The sequence below is a fragment of the Arachis ipaensis genome, chromosome B8, assembly GCF_059453495.1.
Source record: "Arachis ipaensis isolate K30076 ecotype BB chromosome B8, ASM5945349v1, whole genome shotgun sequence".
In the NCBI taxonomy this organism is placed as follows: Eukaryota; Viridiplantae; Streptophyta; class Magnoliopsida; order Fabales; family Fabaceae; genus Arachis; species Arachis ipaensis.
The window spans coordinates 16195446-16218002 of NC_142443.1; the positions used below are offsets into that span (position 1 = coordinate 16195446).

The following is a 22557-nucleotide window of genomic DNA, read 5'->3' on the forward strand; positions in this document are numbered from 1 at the left end:
TATTATGTTTTATTTCTCATTTTGGTTTTTCTGATTGATGATGATTAGTTGAATAAAAGGTATTGAAGGTTTTTTTCCCCTAAACTTCATCTATTTAAAAATTTAGATCAAGTAAAATTTTAATTTTTTTAAAAAGTTATATTATTTGGTGGATAGGGTGTTTTCACGCTAAAATTTTGAATACAGGTGTTAGAGAAAAGAATGACGCGAAGAGAGATGGATGTGCTTCTTTGTTAGAGACGCACTAGTCAATTCAGGACAACATTATGTCAATGTCACATTAGGTTTGACAAAAAAAAAAAAAATTCGAGAGACAATTATAACATAAGAAAAATTTTAAATGCACTGGAGAACATTGGTGTTCTAGTTGTTTTAACCGTTGATTTCAATTAATGTATATTATATATATTTTTTTATAATTTAGATTAATGGTTAAAACAACTGGAACACCAATATTTTCGGTATACTTAAAACTCTTCCTATAACATAAACTGTAACACTTTACCACACAGAGTCTTATGTTTAAGTCATAAAACAGAGGTGGTCAGGTATTATGACCTCTAAAAATAAAATTTAGTACATATAGTATTGCAAAAATATTTATAACTAGGAGCCTTTGAAGCTTCAAAGTGGGTAAATCAAAACCGATTAAATCAAAAAGCGCAACACTCCGATCGATAACGTAAACGAAACAACGATAGAATGAGCTAACACGATAAGATATACAAAAGAGTGCCAATGATACATATATCAAGGCCCATGATTCGATTTGCGAAGGTAATCGGTCCGAACATATAAGGTATACATACATATATAAGGAACTTCCCAAAAGACAACCCACAAGACAAAATACAGAACCTGTTTTTTTCAAAATACCCTCTAAGAAGAGTTAATACAAAATACATATACAGTAAAAAATATAGTATCTAAACAAGTATAAAATAACCAAAATAAAATTCCAAAATACAAAGATTTCCGCCAAAAGAAAGTCTTCAGTATACCTCAGTGAGGAGCCTCACGTCCTGCATCTGAAAACCACAAAATCCGCATGAGTGAGAACCGGTGGTTCTCAGCATGGTAACAGTACCCAAATATCTAACATGTAATGTCCTGGAAAAGTCGAAGGCAATCCTAGAACTTCCAAATTATAATCAAAGCGCATAAACATGATAAGCCATAAAAAATGTAAATAGGTGACTAACTTAAGAGTCTTCAAACTAACTAAACATCCCCTTTCTAAATCCTGCAAACCTCCCAACCGCCAATAGTAACAGATACAAACACAAGTATATCAAACAAAGAAATGCACGAGTAGGAAACAGATAAGACAATTAAGCAATTAGCAAGTAATGATGCAATCAATTAGGTAATCCAGACAATTCACATATAATGCATATGATGCATGCTTATCCTAGTGGTTGATGAGTCTCATCTGTTAGTTATCTATCCAACTCGACGTGTTCGATAGCTAACCCGGCCACAGTCTCTCTATTGCGCGTTAGTACCATTAAAGGGAATACGTGCCCTGTCACCGTTAGAGAGTATATGCGCCCTGTCACCAATTTACCATTAGAGGGTATCTGCGTCCTGTTGCCATTAGAGGGTATCTGCGCCTTGTCGCCCTCACAACCAGAGAGAAAGCATTACAAATATACTCACACCCAACCTCTCCATTTGTTATTCATTTACCGTATTCAATCATGAATTACATATACATTTATCCTCAGCCAAACATCAACACCTATCTCAGCCATCCGGCGTAAATTCATAATTCATTAACAGCCATAACCCAGCATCACACACAGTCATTTGACTCATATCATTCCCGGCCATTCGGCCCATACCATACACAGTACTCCACCATCTTCCTCCAAAATTCATATCATCATTTTTCTTTATAACCCATCATAACATCCCCGTTCTTCATCCATAAGCTACCCTTTCCCCCAGCTTACTCACATTCACTAGGTATTCTATATCAATTTAAGATTTAAGGGATGAATTTGGGGGTTTATAAGCGTGAAATAACATCTCGGAAGGTTACGATCTTGTTGGGAATGTGAAGAACTTGAAAACAAGAGTTTTAGAAATGAACTGGGTCACGTGCGTACGCACAGGGGTGTGCGTGTGCACGCCCAAAAGCATTTTTAAACGCGTGCCTGTGCGTACGCACAGAAAGCAAAATCTTCAGGGTGAGGCGCGCGCACAACGTGTGCTAGCATCGCCACCAGTGTGCCATTTCCAACGTGTGCGTGCGCACAGACCGGTGCATGCGCACAGACCGGTGCGTACGCACAGCTCGAAATTCTTCGATGGTTGTGTGTGCGCACAGGGCATGCTAGCGCTACCACCAGCAGCCCTGTCTCCGTGTGTGCGTACGCACAAGGCTGTGCGTGCGTACAAGACCAAATCCTCGCAGTGTGCGTGCGCACACAAACCAGAAATCATAAATTCTACAGAAGTTGCAGAACTCAGTTTTCTGGCCCAAACTTCCAGCGATCATATCTCCTTCCACAAAATTCATATTTCCACCAAATTTAAACCATTTTAAAGCTTATAAAGTTATTTTTCATTTGATATAAAAATCATCAAATTTCGAAAACAATAGCTCAAGATATGATCCGTGGAAGTTCATCAAATTTTCATTTTCATCAAAAACTCATAAACTCCTAATTTTAAAACATACACTTATCAAACTCATTCAAAACCCATCAAAACTCATTCTTCCAACATCAATCATTGCCAATGACTCATACAATCATCAACCCACCAATTCTACCATATTTATCCAAATCTCAATTTAACAAATCTCATATCACAATCAACATTTCATATCTCAATCCCCCAATAAATATTCAATTCATCAATCACCATATATATAAATATATATACACATATCATCATCACATTTCAAATCATGCTCATCATCAAGAGCCCCAACTTTATCATCAATCCAACATATTAAATCCACATAACATACAACAATACATGCTTTATCAACCATACAACCACTCACAATCATGTCCATAATCATTCATACATTTCTAATTCAATCCAAAGTAACCAACAACCACATCAACAATTCCAAAGTCCTATCCTAGGTTCACTAGCCAACGTTTTCACACCACATTACATTTTAAATACAGGAAACCGAAGCCATACCTTGGCCGATTTTCGTTCCACCCGGAACCCTCTCAAATTCACTTTTTCTCAACTTCCAATGCCTTAATACTTCACCAACAGATTTCTAGGCACAAGCTCCACTCCAAGGCTTGTCAAAATCACTAATCAAGCTCCAATATACATATATACAAAGCCTAAACCACAATATCACACCCAAACACAATAACTCAATACCCAACACCTCAAATTCAACATATTCACTTGGGTTAGAGAATCTTACCTTACCCAATGACCAAGAAAGCTAGAGAAAGCCTTCTCTTCAAGTTAATTTGAGCCTACAACATCCAAATTCAAAAATCTCAACACTTTACCCACAAATTTTTGAAAATGAGAACTGAGAATTCGAAGAACAAACTGTGGCTTACCTCAAGATTGCTTATGTGAGTTTTTTAGAGCTCGATGCCGCGATCGCGTGGCTGTAAACAGTGCGTCAATCGGAGCTCCAGATCAAAAGATATGATCAATTGAAGTTGGAGCAAGGGTTTGTGTTTTCCTCCCCCTTTCCCCTCTCAATCTCAGCGTGAATGTGTTCTTGAGGGAGGGAGAGAGCTGAGCTTCATTAATTAAATGAAGCTTGGCTGGGTCATGGGCCCAACTTGGGTCCGGTTAGTTCAGTTTGGTCTGTTCGGCCCAATCTTGAGCCGATTTCTTTAAAATTAGTGTCGAAATTCTCGTTTTAATTTTATCTATCACATTAAATCATAAAAATCGCATTTCTCACTTTCTAAAATATATTTTAATTTATTGGTTAATTAGCCATTAATTAACTGAATTTTTCATAAACAAATTTAAATCAATTGTTTGTGGTTAGAATTTTACCATATCTTTTCAATTTTAATGGATAATTTATCTCTTATTATATATCATAACATTAGTGGTTGAATAATTAAATTGGTTTGTCATGATTAAATTTAATTTTTTATTTAATTTAAATTTTATTAAATTAACTATAACTAACTATGGTATATTTTTTTTTTGTAATTTATAAAAAGATTTATGCTATGTGTACACTAAAATTAGCCATCAAAGTCAGCCACCAATATAAAATACATGTTAAAATACAAATACACATTAAAAATAAATTAAACCACATATATATTTATACACAAATACATTGATAGTTAATTTTAGTAGCTGATTTTAGTGTACAAATAACATTTTTCTTATAAAAATCATTAAAAAATTCTCACTTTGTAATTTATTTTTTCTCAAACCACATATTTATTAATTATTTCAAACAAAAAATCTCAAAAAAATAAAATAAAATAAATATAAAAAATTTATTTATTAATCATTTTGTAATTTTTTTCGCAACCCACATATTTATTAATCATTTTCAATCAAAAAATAAAACAAATAAATAAAAAATTCAAAAGACATAAAAGGATTCTCGTAACACTATTTTATCTTACTTCTTTCGTATTATTAAAAAAAATTCATTTTTCATACAAAAACAATTTGAAAAAAAAAAAAGCAATTAAACTCAGGGTTGTTGAGAACAAGAAAAAAAAAGAGGGAAAAAAAGAACTATGCAATCTGCACCAAATTTGACGAATTTTAAGGGAGTTTATTTTAAAAATATGTTATTTTCTCAAAAAATTCTATAATTTTACGTACTTGTATATATCTCAATTTATTTATTCAATAAATTCATTTAACATACTCTAATTGAACTGTAATTAAAAATAAATTTTATTGTAATAAAAGTTTTTTAATAAGTACGAAATATATATTGTATATGAAGAAGTTTTTTTGCAAGATATAATATTTTAAAATTTCTAAGATTTTTAGAATTTTTTATATATTTTTTTATCTTTTGAATTTTTTTTTTGTTGAAAATGATTAATAGATATATAGTTTGAGAAAAAATAAATCATAAAATGAGATTTTTTTAATAATTTTTATAAATTATAAAAAATATATACCATAGTCAGTTAAAACTTAAATTAAATAACAGGTTAAATTTAATTTTGACAAATCAATTTAATTTAACCACTAATATTGTGACATGTAATAAGAAATAAGTTACAAATGAGTTACAGCTCAAATGACATAATTTTTTTATAGTTTAAATTTCTCTATTTTTGATTAAAAAAAAAAGAGATAAGTTACTTTTTAAAACTGAGAGAGTATGCCAAAATTCACTAATTTTTGAATTTCTAATTTTAAAATTCAAAAAATTAGAATAATAAATTTTTTTTTATAATTTTTTTTAATTTTTAATTAGTTGATTTTAATTAACTATTTTTCTAATTAGTTCCTTAGCAGAACTGTTATTCAATACCGTTATTTTAATACTTTACCAATTGGTATTTTAAATTTCGCTTGACTGTATTAAGGCTGAATTAGTGACAGTAAATTTAGAATTTTTACCGGATAAAATAGTCCTTTCAATTGAAAAAAAAGGGTACAGTGGTTAATTTCGGTATTATAAATATAATTATTTATATATATTTTTTATTAATAAAATATTAAAAAAATTTATAATATATTATCAGATATTTTATAATTAAAAATTAAAATTTAATTCTTTTGAATAAAAAATTAAAGCATAAAATAAATAAAAAATATTTATACAAAAAATTTAAATAAATCCAAAAGAAATTTACTTAAAAGAACATATTATAATATAACTATTAATCCAGGATTGTTAGTGGCAATTTCATGCATTTCTGGCGAGAAGGGAAACGATTTTTCCGGTAGCAGCATGGAGATGGTGGCATCAATATTTGATGGTGTTAAGGAATATAACGGATGATGTAGTTTTTTCCTTCTATTAATAATAACTCATAAACAGAATAGCCAATGAGTTATAACTCAAATGACATAGTCTTTTCATACTCAATTAAGAGGTTACGGGTTCGAGTCTTTTATCTTTAGTAAAAAAAAAAAAAAAACTCATAAACAGAATAAGCTATCATCATTTATTAACAAATCAGTAGCTGGAGCATGTCATGGATTGATTAATTACTCATTTCGTATTGTTGGGATTTTACTTGAGAAAATATTTGATAATAAAAAAAATCGTTAAAAAAATAATAAAATTTTATCTTATTTAATATTTATTAATTATTATAATAATTTTTTTGATGACTAATTATTATAATAATTAATAAAATAAAATAAAATTTGATTGTTTTTTTATTTTTTTAATATTATCGTTTAAGACATAAAAATAGGAAAGAAGAGAGAAGTTGAAGATGTCTCTTTAATGGGCCATGGACATTTTGTTTTAATTAATCAATTACAATTTTTGTTTTACATACATGTGTGCTTTTAGCGAGTGGGTTGTCAAATTTGTGAAAAATAAAAGAGTCAACGCCAATTTAAAAAAAAATAAAATAATAAATATTTATTTTGATTTTTGATAATTTATTTGAATAATAAAATATTTTTTATAATTTCAAAATTTTAAATTAATTTTTAATTATTTAAATAACTAATCTAAATAATTTTTATAAATTTTGACCTGTTAATGTATCAATAACTGCTTAAATCAATATAAAAAATTATTTAAACTAATTATTTAATTATTTAGATAAGAGATTGATTAAAAAATTTTAAATTTGAAAAAATTATTTATCGTTCAAGCAAATATTTAAAGAACAAAAAGAATATTTACTCAATAAAAAATAAATAAGTTTTGAAAACAAAATAGACGATTAATATATTGAAGTAAGGCTAATTCTATATACTTATTATTTAATGTTTAAATTTTGTCTACTTTATTTTTTATAATAAATTTTAAATATTTAAAATTTACTAATTTATATACTTTTAAAATAAATATCAATTTTTTTTTTCAGAAGATATCAAATTTTTAGGCACCATAAGATCCCGATGGAAGAAATTGGCTGTTGTAAATATCTGTGTTTACTGAAGGTGCATTGAACATCATCATCTTCATTGATCATATAGCACATAATAATAATTACTACAGCAAAGCCTGACATGCTGATTAAGGAAAAACAAATGGGAATCTTGGAGTATTTGCATGCATGAAAATGTAACGTGGAAGCACAAAAGCAATGAATGAAGCAAACAAAGCCACACCACCCTCCATTCCCTTTACACGTACCTCACATACTAAGCCCTGTTTCCCCTATAAATACCCCTGCTGCCACCATCAACACTACTCATAAAAAAGTCACACACAACTAAAACACTACTCCTCAAGCATCATCACATTCCACCACCACCATGGCCAAGTCCACCATCCTGGTAGCTCTCCTTGCCCTCGTCCTGGTGGCACACGCCTCCGCAATGAGGCGCGAGAGGGGGAGACAGGGGGACTCATCAAGCTGCGAGAGGCAGGTAGACAGGGTTAACCTCAAGCCCTGCGAGCAGCACATAATGCAGAGGATCATGGGCGAGCAAGAGCAGTACGACTCCTACGATATTAGGAGTACTCGATCCTCCGACCAGCAACAGAGGTGCTGCGATGAGCTGAACGAGATGGAGAACACACAGAGATGCATGTGCGAGGCATTGCAGCAGATAATGGAGAACCAGTGCGATAGGTTGCAGGACAGGCAAATGGTGCAGCAGTTCAAGAGAGAGCTCATGAACTTGCCCCAACAGTGTAACTTTAGGGCACCACAGCGTTGCGATTTGGACGTGAGTGGCGGCAGATGCTAGACTCAAAAATAATAATCTGTGCCAAAACAAACTAGTAGGAAGTAGCTTATATTATGAGCTATTATGTATGCTTGTTTCGTTAATAATAAATATCATCACTGTATGAATGTGGTGATAGGTAAGGTTATATGAGCACCTTCGGTGTGCTCTTATGGCTTTACCTATGTTTTGCTACTGCAAAGTTTTAACCACCATGAAATAAAAGATCTTCAAGTATATTATGTTTTAATTTCTTTGACATTAATGAAAATCAAACTCTTCTAATTTTTTTTAAATAAATTTTTTGATACTATGACATTTAAACAGAACAAAAATATTTAGTAAACAAAAAATATTAATAAAAAATGATTAAAAATTATTATTTTTAGTTTTATTTAATACATTTTATAATAAATAAATATTAAATAAGACATATTTAAATTATTTAGGTAGATTATTTTTTGTTTTCTAATATTACCATAAACAGAACTGCGTATATAAATAGTTATACGGTTAATTTATATTTGTAATAAAGCTGATCCGGACAATGATACCATTAAAAGAAAATGTAGTTAGCTTATTAAGCAGAGATTAGACGGACAATGATATCATTAAAAGAAAATATAGTTAGGTTATTAAGCAGAGATTAGACTGTTGTAGGCGAGGGACTGTAATGGTATTGAAAATTGATTTACTGTAATAAGAGAAATAAGAATATAAGAGAAAAAGAAATAGATAGAAAAGAGAATGATTAAGGAAGAAGAAGAGATCAGATGTCTAGATAGACATTTCATAATTTACACATATTCACTCTTATTATTACAATTTCGAATATATATATATATATATATATATATATATATATATATATATATATATTATTTTAATAATATTTAATATTTAAATTTATTTCTATTAATGAACTAAATCTAATTATATAATTCATTACATTGCATTTTTCTTTAGTGAACAGATAGACAAATTCTATTCTTAATTCTATTTATAAATTTCTTTTCTTGTAAGCAAAATAATATTACACTAATGGAAATCAAAATAAGCTTTATTAGAAAGAGAATTTTTTCGAGGTTTTAAAATATGTATTGAAATTGTTTAGAGTTATGTTACATGTATACCAAAATCAGCTAACAGTATAAAATACATATTAAAATATAAATATATATTAAAAATAAATTAAACCATACATATATTTATATACAAAATATTAATAACTAAAATAATTTTAATAACTTATTTTAATGTATAAATAGGATTTTTGAATTGTCTAAGAGTGGCTATTCATCAGTCATCAATGTTGGGTTTACTTTTTGAGATAGGACCTATCTCTTTGTATTTGTGTTAGACATGTGAGTAGTAGGTAACTTAAAAGATACCTTACTAAAATTCTATTTGTTTAAAAAAATACCTGACCCATCATGTGTTTAAAATAATTTTCTTTACAAGTTGGTCCAAATTTTAACCAACATTTGACATATGTATAGTAAGGGTTTAATTTCTAAAGATGGGTTTTCACTTCCTCATTATTCTCCTTTATGAAGAGAAAAGACATCAAGTCAAAGGATTCATCAATCACCTCTAAATTTGTCTGTATCATTGTTATTTATAGGCTTTTGTCTTAGGTTTACACATATACACAGTGAAAAATCACATATTATATAGAATAAACACCAAAACAACAAAAAAAAAAAATCACAAAACATAATTTTTAATTTTTCTGTATCTCTATATATTTTCAATATAGATGAGAATAAATACTTATGTTTTGTCTTATCTTGTTGCTCGATCCATCAAAATTCAAAAGACTAGAGTTATTTACGAATTAGATTGGTTTGGATTTAAGAAAAAAAATCAAACTGATTAAATTTAATTAGTTCGAGTTGGTTCGAATTTAATTTTTTTTAAGTAAATCCAAATCAATTTGGACAGATTAGATTTGAATTGAATTAGTTTAGATGATTAGGTATCTGATTGAAAATAAAATCAAAAAATAATTAAAAAAATACTTTTTTTAATATTATAAATATGTATATAATAAAAAAATAATACATCATCGATTCAAACTTAATAAATAACTATCAATATTTAGAATACCATAAGATTAAGAGAAAAAATTATATATATATTATTAGATTTTATTTACTTATTTTAATTAATATTAAATTAATTAAATAATTAGTTTGATTCAGATTTGACAATTTCGGAATCAATGTCTGAAACAATTAAAATCAAATTTAATTGGATCTGATTTGATTATATCCAATTACCCATTAAATTCAAAACAAATATAATCAAATTGAATCGATTTTGGATGCAGTCCTACTATACATTCAATTTTTTTTGGCAATTATATCCAATTAAGTTGGTCTAAACTCAACAAAAACCACTTTTATTATACGTAGCATGTATACATACGCGCTTCACTAACACAAACATATCATTTTTCGTCTTCGCGTTCTTCCTTCTTCTTCTTCGCATTCCTCCTCCTTCTTCTTTTGCGTGTTTTTTCTCCATCGTCGTTCTTTTATTGCTGCTGTTGTTGCTGCATTTTTTCTTTTCTTCCTAGTAATTTTGCAGCATTGATTTTTTTATTTTTTTATTTTATTCCTCTTAAGAGAGTGAAATAAGAAGAATTATGAGAAAATGAAATAAGAAAAAAATGATGAAGAAGCAGCAGAATAGAAGGAGGATGAAGAGGAAGAGTTTTGAATTATGCAAAATTTATCAGAATAAAAATACACCGAAATTTCTTAACAAATACATATAAATTTCTTAGTTTTTATACCAAAACATTACTACAAAAGCACAAAAATGTTTTCTTTAATACTGCATTTTTTCTTCTTTTTTTCCTTATTTCTTTTTTCTTTTAGTTGAATGAATGTAGGTTCATTCTCTTTCAAGTAATTTTGCAGCATTATGTGTTTCTTCTTCTTCTTTGTTTGATTTTTTTTTGTTTTTATTCTTGTTAAAAGAGTAAAACAAGAAGAAACTTGAGAAGGTAAAATAAGAAAGAAAAGATTAATAAGAAAAAAAGAAGATGATAATAAAAAAGAAGAAGAAGCAACAAAAGATGAGGAGGAGGAAGATGAAGAGTTTTGAATTATGCAGAACTTATCAGAATAAAGATGCATTGAAATTTATTAACAAAAATACATAAATTTCTTAGTTTTTATACCGAAACTTTGCTACAAAAGCACAAAAATATCTTCTTTAATGTTGTATTTTTTTCTTCTTTTTTTCTTATTTCTTTCTTTCTTTTAGTTGAATGAATGTAGGTTTATCCCCTTCCTAGTAATTTTGCAGCATTATGTGTTTCTTCTTCTTTGTTTGATATTTTTTTTTGTTTTTATTTTTGTTAAAAGAGTAAAACAAGAAGAAATTTGAGAAGGTAAAACAAGAAAGAAAAGATTAATAAAAAAAAGACGATGATGAAAATGAAGAAGAAGCAGCAGAAGATGAGGAGGAAGAAGAGAAAGAGTTGTGAATTATACAGAACTTATCAGAAGAAAAATACACTGAAATTTCTTAACAAATACACATAAATTTCTTAGTTTTTATACCGACACTTTGCTACAAAAGCACAAAAATGTGCAACATCTCATTAGTAAATTAATGTGCAGGAATAATCGGATAAATTGTGTGCTTTTTGGTCGGGTTATAGATAATATTATGCCTCACCTTGAAGAAGAAAGGGTTGGACCCCTCATCGTTGTGCTGAGTTTTGAATTATGCAGAACTTATCAGAATAAAAATAACACCAAAATTTCTTAACAAATACGCATAAATTTCTTAATTTTTACACCGAAATTACTTAATATGATTGCAATATGCAAACTCAGTTTAAAAACAAGAATACAAACAAGACTGAATCATGAACAAAAACATATCCAAATTAATTTTGGATCAGGCAACGTCATTAATATGACAAAAATTCAACAATAATGATAATAATAACGATAAAAAAAGATGACGATAATAATAATAATAATGATAATGATGATAATGATGATGAAGATAAACGATTATAACAACTTGGTTAAGTATTTTGTTTAGATATAAAATTTTATTCTTTTGGATGTATAATCAAATTATCCGTACCATAAACACCTGTACAAAAAACCGCTAGCGCTGCATCATATGTTAATTGATATATTAAATTTACTATATTCTATCTTTTTCTGTACGTGCATATTGTAACACCCTACCACACTTAATCTTATGCTTAAGTCATAAGACTGAGATAATAGGTATTACGATCTCTAAAATTAAAAATATACATATAATAATAGTGAAAGAAATATTTAACTAGGAGCCTTGAAAAATGGATAAAACAAAATCGCAAAAATAAAAGCGCAACGCTCAGGAAATGAGATAACTTGCGTGCTAAGAAATCTAAAGATAATAAGTATAAATAGACAGAAAATGAGAATAGAGAGTCAAGGATACAAAATAACTAACTCCTAACTCAGCCTGCGAAGTCAAGGCTGACCGGAGAATATTTACATACATATATACATATCCCAAAAACCCCTGATACATAGGTAAAGTCCTAGCTCTCCTTTAACCTCTAAGAGGAACAAAATAAACAAGTTTCTTGGAGATAAAGCTAAGTACATATATACATAAGATACATAACAAAAGAACCCAGAAACTGCTCCGCTTCAGGAGTCCAGACGCCTAGCGAGGTGCCTCTCGACCTGCATCTGAAAAATAACAATACAATATGGGGTGAGAACCGGAGGTTCTCAACATGGTAAATGTAACATCTAGCATTTTTTGAAAATCTAAATATAAATGAATTGTGATATTATCTTATCAAGTTTAAAATTTATAATTTTAGAAATTATTTTGTTAGAAATAATTAAATAGATTGGAGATAATTTTATTTTGAATTAATTAATATTCTTAAGTGATATTGATTGATTATGTGGATTGTGAATTGTTTGATGACCAATTGTTGAGAATTTCTAAATTTTGATGATTATATTGGATTGTTGTCGTTGAGCTGGTTATTGATGTATTGTGATGGCGATGAATTTAGTTGGTAGTTGATTTGGAATTAATTTTGAGAAGTATTAAAGGGATTGAATTTTGAAATACTAAACTACTTGTTGAAAATATGAAGTTTTGAAATGAAGCGGCAACTTTGAAAGTGAACCGGCATCTTAATAGTGATTGGAATGATATGAGACTAAAAGCTAAGCGAACTACAATAAGTATAGTTATTAATATTCAATTTTAAAGGTTTCGTATTAACTAGAGAATTAGTTATGATATTTCAAAGTTGAATTATGAAATTTGATTTTCTACATTACTTTTAAACGAAGTCAGAAACTTTGAAAAGCTATAACTAATTTTGTGATGATCGGAATTGCATGGGACCAAGTCTGGATTAAACTTAGGAATATAGGGAATTGGACTGAAAAATTTGAGGCATTTTTGTTAAATGTACAATTTATGGTGAATTTTTAGATTTAAGTTGATAAATCTGTCCTGCAGCAGAGAAGTTCAAATAGGGCAGCAACTTGTTTGTCTTGCTGCGACTCCTACGAGTTGAGTTTTGGAGCAAAACTAATATTGTTTTAAAATTTGTTTAACTTGGTTTATTTCTCTAAAATTTCAAAATTTTAGGAGTTAAGAATTGGGAGTTGTGAATTTTTGAAAACTGGTGATCAAAGCCGGAAAGAATCAGTTTTCAGCAAGTTATGCATCAACTTCTAATGCTTGTTGATGATAATCAGTGGCTAAGAGAAGGGGGTTGAATCTTAGCCCTCTTTTTCTGAATGTTACTTTCTGCTTTTTAGAATAGCTCCAGGAGATATTCTGCTTTTTGTCTCATAACTGGTCAAGAGATATTTTCTTTTTGGCTCGTAACCGGTTAGGAGATATTTTTCAATTTTATCTCCCACGAACAGAAACAGTAAATGAGTAGAAGAGAAAGAGAGAATCACACCCAAAAGTATCCTGGTTCAGCTACTAAGTGCAATGCAGCCTACATCCAGTCTCCATCACAATAGTGACAGAATTTCACTATAATCAACTTGATTACAGACACTAATTCTTCCCTAGGAACTACCCATTCCTATCCGGGACAAGTCCAGAATCTATCCCTAAAACTGAACTTGACTTGGTCACCTACCAAGCTTTCGACTGAAAAGTGCTAACCCAACTTGCAAGGGAACAAGTCAAGATTCTACCCCAACCCAAACTTGACTAGACCTCAATCTAGCTTTCAACCGCAAAGTGCTAACCCAACTTGTAAGGGAATCTCCTCAGGATCATGACAACAAAACAGAAATACATACAAAGAATTTTTGATATAATAATGATTTTTTCTTTAACTCTGCCTTTTTTTCACTCATTGGCTTTTTCTTACAAAATCTCACATTTTGCCTTTTACCAATGAAACACAGACAGACTCACTGAGGAAAAGAAATATTCAATGAAAGCCATGAAGGAGAAGAATAAATAGTTCAAAGAGCTATGGGAACCCGAACGTATGCTCTCACTCCTTGTCTCAAGCCTTGGCTGCTCACCCTTATTATAGAAGGGGAAGCCTCCAAGGTTGAAACGGTTCAATCGAGCTAACTTCTTCTTCTTCAACACCAAAACCGGTTCGAACAGAGAGAAGAGAGAGGGAACCGAAAGCTAAAACCAACATGCAATTACCTCTCTCTCATCCCTTTTCTTCAAGCTTCATCAATCTGAGCCTTCCATCTTGACTTGGTCCCCAAGAAGGATTTCTGACCCTTGATGAACTCTTGATCCTTGACAGCTCCATCTGCTCCACTTTTGCTTCCTCCTCCACATAGCTATAGTAGCCACCTTCTGTGATGGATGAACAAAAAGTAGAAATGAGCCATACCACAGGGATCTTCTTCTCTGACCGAAATGGATTGCTACCACTTTTGGCATGGAGATCTTGAAACTTCTTCACCACATCTTGCCATTAGTAGAAAAGATCTCAGCCACGCCATGCTTTGGATCTTCCTTTTTTGCAAAGGCCATTATCCTAGCCTTTTGCTTCTTCCAGCTTCTCTGTAATTTCTCTGATAACTTCTTCTTCTTCTTTCTTCCATCTTCTTTTTTGATGGATGTGACAAATAAAACAAGAGAGAGAAGAGAGAGTAGAAACAAAGCATTGATTGTTAGATTAAATGAAATTGAAATCCTACTAACAATCCCAATGCATAAAGTAACGTGTGGAGCAATTAATGCCATCAAATCAATTTTAATTTTTTCTCTCCTATTACCAATGCATGCAATAAAATCAAGTTAATAAATTTTGAATTCCATAAGCCATGGAGGAATGTAACCGTGGAAAGCATGCACTCAATTTGAATTTGGATCTCACCAAAGTAAATGGGTAATAGAAACCTCATGCTCCATTTCCTTTTTCTTTTGATTTTGGACCAAGTCTTGTTGGTCACCTAACAAAAATTAATTTGGGCTACTCACATGATACATGGCCCAAATTACCTTTGCAAAATAATTCAGCCATACTCTTAGAAATCTTTTTGCACATTGGCTGAATATTTTTTCATTATTTTGGACTATGTTGTTTTTAGCCCAAATAAACAAATCAAAGCATGTGAGAGAGTGAACATTTTTGTGATCACCGTATGGAGCCTTTGGTCACTTAAAGAGATTGCATTAAGATCATTGAATGGCTTCTTCCAAGGCTTTGGGTCACTTGTTTCTGTCTTTAATTTATGATGGGTTTTGATGGATTTGGGCCTCCTTGGATTTCTTTCTTTCTTTAAACAATCAGCTACTAACATTTGAATTATTTTTGCTCAAAGCTAAATTTGTTCAAAGATCAATTTGGGCTTGTGTAACTTTGACCCAATAGAAATTAAATTGCTTGCTTGCACACTTGAACACAAATCATCAAACAACCTATTGGAAATTATTAAATAAAACACTTAATAATAATTTTAATAATTTCTTAATTTATATTTTAATAATGTTTGATCATCATTTCAGTTTTTCAAACTTAACAATCTCCCTCTTGATGACAAACATTATTAAATTGAATTGAAAGAGTTAGGATAGATAACTTCCCTTTGAAGATTTGCCAAAATCTCCCCCTTTCTTTTGTTCAATGTGCTCCCCCTTAATGTGTGCTTGATTAATAAAATATTTAAGAAAGCCATCACCTGTATACAAGCTCTAAAGAGTTCCAAGAAGATACAGATTTCAAAACATAGAACCTTTAAGATCGAGCCATTATTTTCACAACATGATCCAGATAGCACATGTATGTATACTTAAGCAAATAAATTTTTCAAAATATAATTAGAGCTCAAGTTGAAATTCTCTAACACAGAGTGCTCAAAACAATGAGCCAAAATAGAGCACAAATATGAAACAAAATGCTCATGTCCAAACAGGACAGCAACGAAATAGTTTCAATTCAGCAATTTAGCTCTTCTTTCATTTTTCTTCCCCTTTTGTCATTAAAGAGGGACATATCATATGTCAAAAGTTTGCAAGGATCTTATCAATTTCCAAAAACCATCAGCCAGCCTTGAAAGAAGCATGAATCAGAGCTAAACCAAGCATTAATTAAATACTATTTATTCACAGGCTCATATGCTAAGCTATAAACAATATTCACAACCAGATGAAACTGCAGATTTTTAAATACAAATTCAAATAATAAACAGCAGCTCAAACATCATCATAGATAAAAACAAACAGCAGCAACAATAGCTTCAAACATTATTATCATAGATAAAAACAAACAGCAGCCTTTTAATTCATTTTTCTTTCTCCTCCTGCATGGAAAAATAGTTCACCATATATACAAAAAGTGTAGAGTAGGTAAAAATGTAAAATCCAAGTTACAGTCACCCAACAGAATTCAACAGCTGAGATCCAAAAATAGAACCAAAATTATGATAAACTAATGTTTCAGAAAAAGTTTTTCAGAAGCAACATCATGGAGCAGTCTTAAAAAAAAAGAAAACTCAAATACCAAAATAAAAAAAAAAACTATAATAAGTATAAGCAATATTCACAACCAGACCAATATGCATATTCATAGCTGCGTGAAATAATAGTGAAAACCCAAGAAAATTGCAACCAATCTCAAGCATCATAAGTTCAACTGTTTCACTATAGCTGTTTCAATTTATTTTCACACAATACTTACTCCCCCTGTTGTTATTGAGAATAGTAAATCTGCACACAAAAACAGTTCAATATGTAATCCACAAGTGCAAAACAGGTATGAGTGTAAGTGTCAACAGAAGTTGTAAAATTTATCATAAAAAAAAAACTATAAGAAATTAGCTGCATCAAATCGGACTAGACATCAGATCCCTCATCCTTGGTTGTAGGAGGATCTTCCTCTTCTTTCAAAATTGTGTCCTTGGCTGCCTTTGTGCCCTTTTTCTTAGATTTCTTTACAGCACCACTACCTTTAAGATTTAAAATTTTGTCTTGGGTTTCATTACTCAGATCGACACCACAATACTCAAAAATACAAGTTAAAAACATTCTATAAGTAAGAAAAATGGGAGTAGTGGAGAAGATGAGAAGGTATCATAATAAATGCTTTAAATGTTCAAAAATCTTTTGAAAACCCAAACCAATTCAATAAAACGAGATTTAAAGAATTTTGAATTTTAAAAACAATACACGCAGTTTTGAAATGACAAGTCAAATAAAAGATTGAAAAGATTTTGAAACTAATTTGACTTGAAAAATGATGAATGTAAATACTCTCATTTTTGGTGTATGTGATCAAAACAAGTAATGAGACCCACTACATAAAATAAAACAACTTTCTCTTGGACTTAGTAGTGGTTTTAAGGAAACACATTTGACCACCAAAGATTTATTTCAGATCCAAATTCATTTAAAATTATCAACACATAGTCTGAACTTCATGGAACCTAGAGGGAGTCATCATCTGCTCAGTTTTATCTTCTTGTAGCCTGAGAGACAAAAACAACCAAAAAAATCTTTAAGCACATTTAATTAAAAAAAACTCAACAATGAACAGTCCCTAGAGTAGTTCTCAATTTCACAAATTGAATGTCAATTGTTCCCTTAAGCACATGTTCTTTTATGGAATAGAATCTTACTTTAATGTGCTTAGTTCTTGAGTGTAAAACATGATTTTTTTTAAAAAGATTTATTGCACTCAAGTTGTCACAAAACATAGGGATACTATTGACTTACAATTTGTAATGTGCAAGATATATTTTAAACCAAGTCAATTGAGAACAAGAGGAAGTTGAGATATATATTTAGCCTCAGCCGTTGACAGAGCAACAGTAGCTTGCTTCTTTCTTGTCCACATATGGATTTTCCAAGACAACAAAAAATTTCTGAATTGCTGCTCCTGTTCACACGATCTCAGCAAGATCTTAAATTGGACCAGTTCTTCCTCATTTGCTTTTATTCAAGAGGGATCTTCAATTATTTTCTTTATTTTGGGAGTTCCATTTGTGATGCAAGAGCGAAGTTATTGAGTTTGCCTCTTTTTCTTCTTGAGAATCTTGTGGTAACTCCATGAGAGGGATCTCCAATGATAAATTCATGTGGATAGTTCTTCAAGAACTTCTATTCTCTTGGCTTTTATGAGGTGATCTCAAGTTGAGTATGAACATGATCAGTTCCATTGAGATTTTCAGAAATCTCTATGTCAGGAGGAGACAAAACAGAATCGTCTCCTAGATTCTGGTTTGCAGAATTGTGAACAGCATCTTCCATTGAAGGTTCAGATTTGTCTTTTCCTTGAATTCTTCTAAATTTTGTGCAATCTTAGTTCCTGCATCAATTTTCTCAACAACACTTGAAATAGAGTTAGAATAATAAGAAAATGATATGTATGAACTCCCCAATTATTCCATGTTTATTGATGTAAACTCTATAAGCTTTACTAGTAGTTGAATATCCAACAAAGATACCTTCATAAGATTTTTGGATTAAATTTTTTAAAAATATCTTTAGTGTTTAACACAAAGTATTTGCATCCAAAAGTATGAAAGTACTTAAGATTGGATGGTACTCCTTTTCAAAGCTCATATGGGTTTTCTTTAAAACTTTTCTAATGATGATTTGGTTCAAAATATAGCTTCAATCCAAAAGAATTTTAGTATTTCATTTTCACCAAAACATAGCCCTAGTCATTTCTTGAAGGCCTCTATTTCTCCTTTCAACAACTCTATTTTATTGAGGTATGCTAGGACATGAAAAATTATATGAAATACCAAATTCATCAAAGTGTTGTTTTCCAAACTCATTTTCATGATCACTTCTTAAGAAAATAGTTTTCATTTTGAATCTTTTTGCATAGAGTTAAGACAGCAAGAAAAACATCATTCTTATGAGCTAAGAAAAAGAATTCATCCAAACTTAGTATAGTCATCAAACACCACTAAGCTATAGTGCTTACCAGCAAGACTTTGAATCCTTGTAGGACCAAAAAGATCAATGTGTAGCATTTTTAAAGTTCTTTTGGTTGAGATGTCATCCTTGGGTTTGAAAAATTTTTTTTTGTTTATTTACCCAATTAACAAGCATCACAAGTGGTGTCATTGTCAAATTTTATTTTTAGGAAGATATCTAACCAAATTCTTTTTCCCAAGCTTAGAAACTAGAAACATGCTTGTATGTTCTATTTTCTTATGCCATAACTATTTCTTAGATTCTGTGGAAATAAAACAAGCTACATTTTATTCTATTAGTTCCTCTAAGGTTAGTCCATACACATTATCGCATCTTATAACTTCAAACAAAATTTCACCAAATTTTTCACACACAACTAAGCATTTCAATTTCTTGAAAATAGTCAAACAACATAAATCACACAATTTTCTCATGCCTAGAAGATTGTGTTTCAACCAATCAACTCAAAATACAACATCAATGAAAGTTGAGAAATTCTTACTAACCTTACCTACGGCCAAATTTTTTCATTTACCATTGTCACCGAAAGTCACAAAGCTTCCATCAAATTCATCAAAGAAAGTGGATTTTTCGGTCATGTGCCTAGAGCATCTCCTATTCATGTATCACATGTCTTTCTTTTTCTTGGATGCTAAGCAAAACTGCACAAATCTTTTAAGTGACCTTAGGTATCCAAACTAATTTGGATCCTTTGAAGTTAACCCTTCTTGGTTGTCCAAGAGCATTAAAATCACAGACAACCTTGTATATTTTGTTTCCTACTCTTCTTTTGTCAATAAAGCATTAATAAGAAGAGTGACCAGATTTATTGCAATTAAAACAGTGATTTGTGTGAGCATGTTGCTGAAAACACTTTAAGATATGATGCTGATGGTGATCAAAAGATTTGAATTTTTTGGTATTTGAAAGGGTGCATTTCTTTTGAAAGATCCATCTCTAACATTAGTACCTCCTTTTGCCAGAAATCTTAAACCAGAATTTCTTGACACAGACGGGTATCTAGAACGTGAGACTCTTTTGTGAAAGAAAAATTTTCTAAAAACGTCCTCATTGTTAGAGATGTAACCCAGACTAGAGTTTATTTGAAGCAGGTTCAGGTTTTGAATAAGATGCATTTTTATAAAAATATGGCTTTTCAAAATCAGCATTAATGTTAGATGAATATCCAAGACCAGATTTATCAAAAGATGATTTTATTTTTGAAGATGATGCTGTGAATTTGCAAGTGATTTTTTTTAAATGCATCTTTTTTTATTACATACCCTAAACCTGATTTTTCAAACAAAGTTCTTTGATTAGCAAGTAATTTGTCTAAGTTGCTTGAGTTATGTGCAAATTTTGCTAAATCATGATTCAATCATTTGATCATTTAATCTTTTATTTTCAGCAACAGATTTTTGAGAGAGATCAATAATGCGCTTTCCATTGAAAATTTTCATATTTAAAAAAATCTATTTTCTTTAATAAAATCAAAAGCACATTTGATCTCCTTCACCCTTTTCTTTTAAAAACTCATTTTCAGCATTCAAAACTTCATTTTCAGATTTACATTTGTTGTATCTATTTATCAATATTTCAGAAAGGTGAGAGAGATCATCAATAGTCACATGCAAATCATCAAGAGATAAGTCATAGAAATTTACCTCTTCTTGTTGATCTTCATCAATCATGAAACAGATTTGTGCTCTATCTTCGGAGTCCTCTTCCTTATCTGAGTCAATCTTGAGATCCTCCCAAGAAGCCATAAGTCCTTTCCTTTTTGGTTCCTTTGAGTTGCCACCTCTGCTTCTTCCTTTGAGTTTCATCATCCTTCTAAGTTTTCTAGCAAAACATGCAAACTCGTAATCTTATAAACAGTCACTGGATTCATCATCTAATGATTTAGTGCAAGATTTAAGAGCCACTCTCCCTTTTATTTATTTTTTTTGTATCATCATTTTTTTTATTTCATATGCTAATAAATTTTTCTCTCAACTCATTACAGGTTATTTCACTATCCACTCTCTTGTCAAGCTTCTCAAGATTTTCCTCACTAGCATCTGTTCGGAATGAGTAATCCCCATAGCTTTCAAGCTATTATTGATGATAAAGAATGTTATCAATTGATTCTTCTTTCTTCATAGAGAACATCTCATACTCTTTGCTCAGCATGTCAATGTTGGTTTCTTCCACTTGTGTGGTGCCCTCATTTGTGACTTGAAACTTTATCCCAGATTTTCTTTGCTGTTTTGCATCTTGAATCCTTTCGGTATTCCTTGAAGCTGATTACACAGTTCAGCATGTTGACAGTATTGCTATTTAGTTTTTCTTTCCTTTTGTAATCTTCATTCCATTCTGCTTCGACTTTGGGAGAGACAACACCACCAGTGCCATCTTTTGTAGGGACTTGAGGATCATTTATGATGATCTTCCACATGTTGTAATCCACTGACTGAGAAAAAAATCTTCATTCTTCCTCCTTTTTTTGAAGAATGGAGATCTATTGTTAGACTGTCCTTCAGTCAGGATATAAGCCACTGTGTTTGAACCCATGTAGTTCGCCATCAGGATCTTTTCCTCCAAGCTGTGAAGCTTGATCTCTTTGAGACCAAGCTCCGATACTAATTAATGATAATCAGTGGCTAAGAGAAGGGTGGTTGAATCTTAGCCTTCTTTTTCTGAATGTTACTTTCTACTTTTTAGGATAGCTCCAAGAGATATTTCTGCTTTTTGTCTCATAACTGGTTAAGAGATATTTTCTTTTTGTCTCGTAACTAGTTAGAAGATTTTTCAATTTTATCTCCCACAAACAGAAACAGTAAAGGAGTAGAAGAGAAAGAGAGAATCACACCCAAAAGTATCCTGGTTCAGCTGCTAAGTGCAATGCAGCCTACATCTAGTCTCCATCACAACAGTGACAGAATTTTACTATAATCAACTTGATTACAGACACCAATTCTTCCATAGGAACTACCCATTTTTATCCGGGACAAGTCCAGAATCTATCCCCAAAACTGAACTTGACTTGGTCACCTACCAAGCTTTCGACTGCAAAGTGCTAACCCAACATGCAAGGGAACAAGTCCAAATTTTATCCCAACTCGAACTTGACTAGACCTCAATCTAGCTTTCAACCGCAAAGTGCTAACCCAACTTGCAAGAAAATCTCCTCAGGATCATGACAACAAAACAAAAATACATACAAAGAATTTCTGAGATAATAATGGCTTTTTCTTTAACTCTCTGCCTTTTTTCTACTCATTGGCTTTTTCTTACAAAACTTCACATTTTGTCTTTTACAAATGAAACACAGATAGACTCACTGAGAAAAAGAAATAT

General features: G+C 30.8%; 1 protein-coding gene across 1 annotated transcript; it reads left to right on the forward strand.

Moving 5' to 3' along the window:
* Window positions 1–7339: 7339 nt before the first annotated feature.
* Window positions 7340–8050, forward strand: LOC148547314 (conglutin). Its single transcript, XM_088496367.1, has one exon. The coding sequence runs from the start codon at window positions 7384–7386 to the stop codon at window positions 7819–7821; it is 438 nt and encodes a 145-aa protein (XP_088352493.1). The 5' UTR covers window positions 7340–7383; the 3' UTR covers window positions 7822–8050.
* Window positions 8051–22557: the final 14507 nt, after the last annotated feature.

Coding starts and splice junctions, on each gene's coding strand:
- LOC148547314 (XM_088496367.1), top strand. CDS start 7,384: ATGGCCAAGTCCACCATCCTGGTAGCTCTCCTTGCCCTCGTCCTGGTG.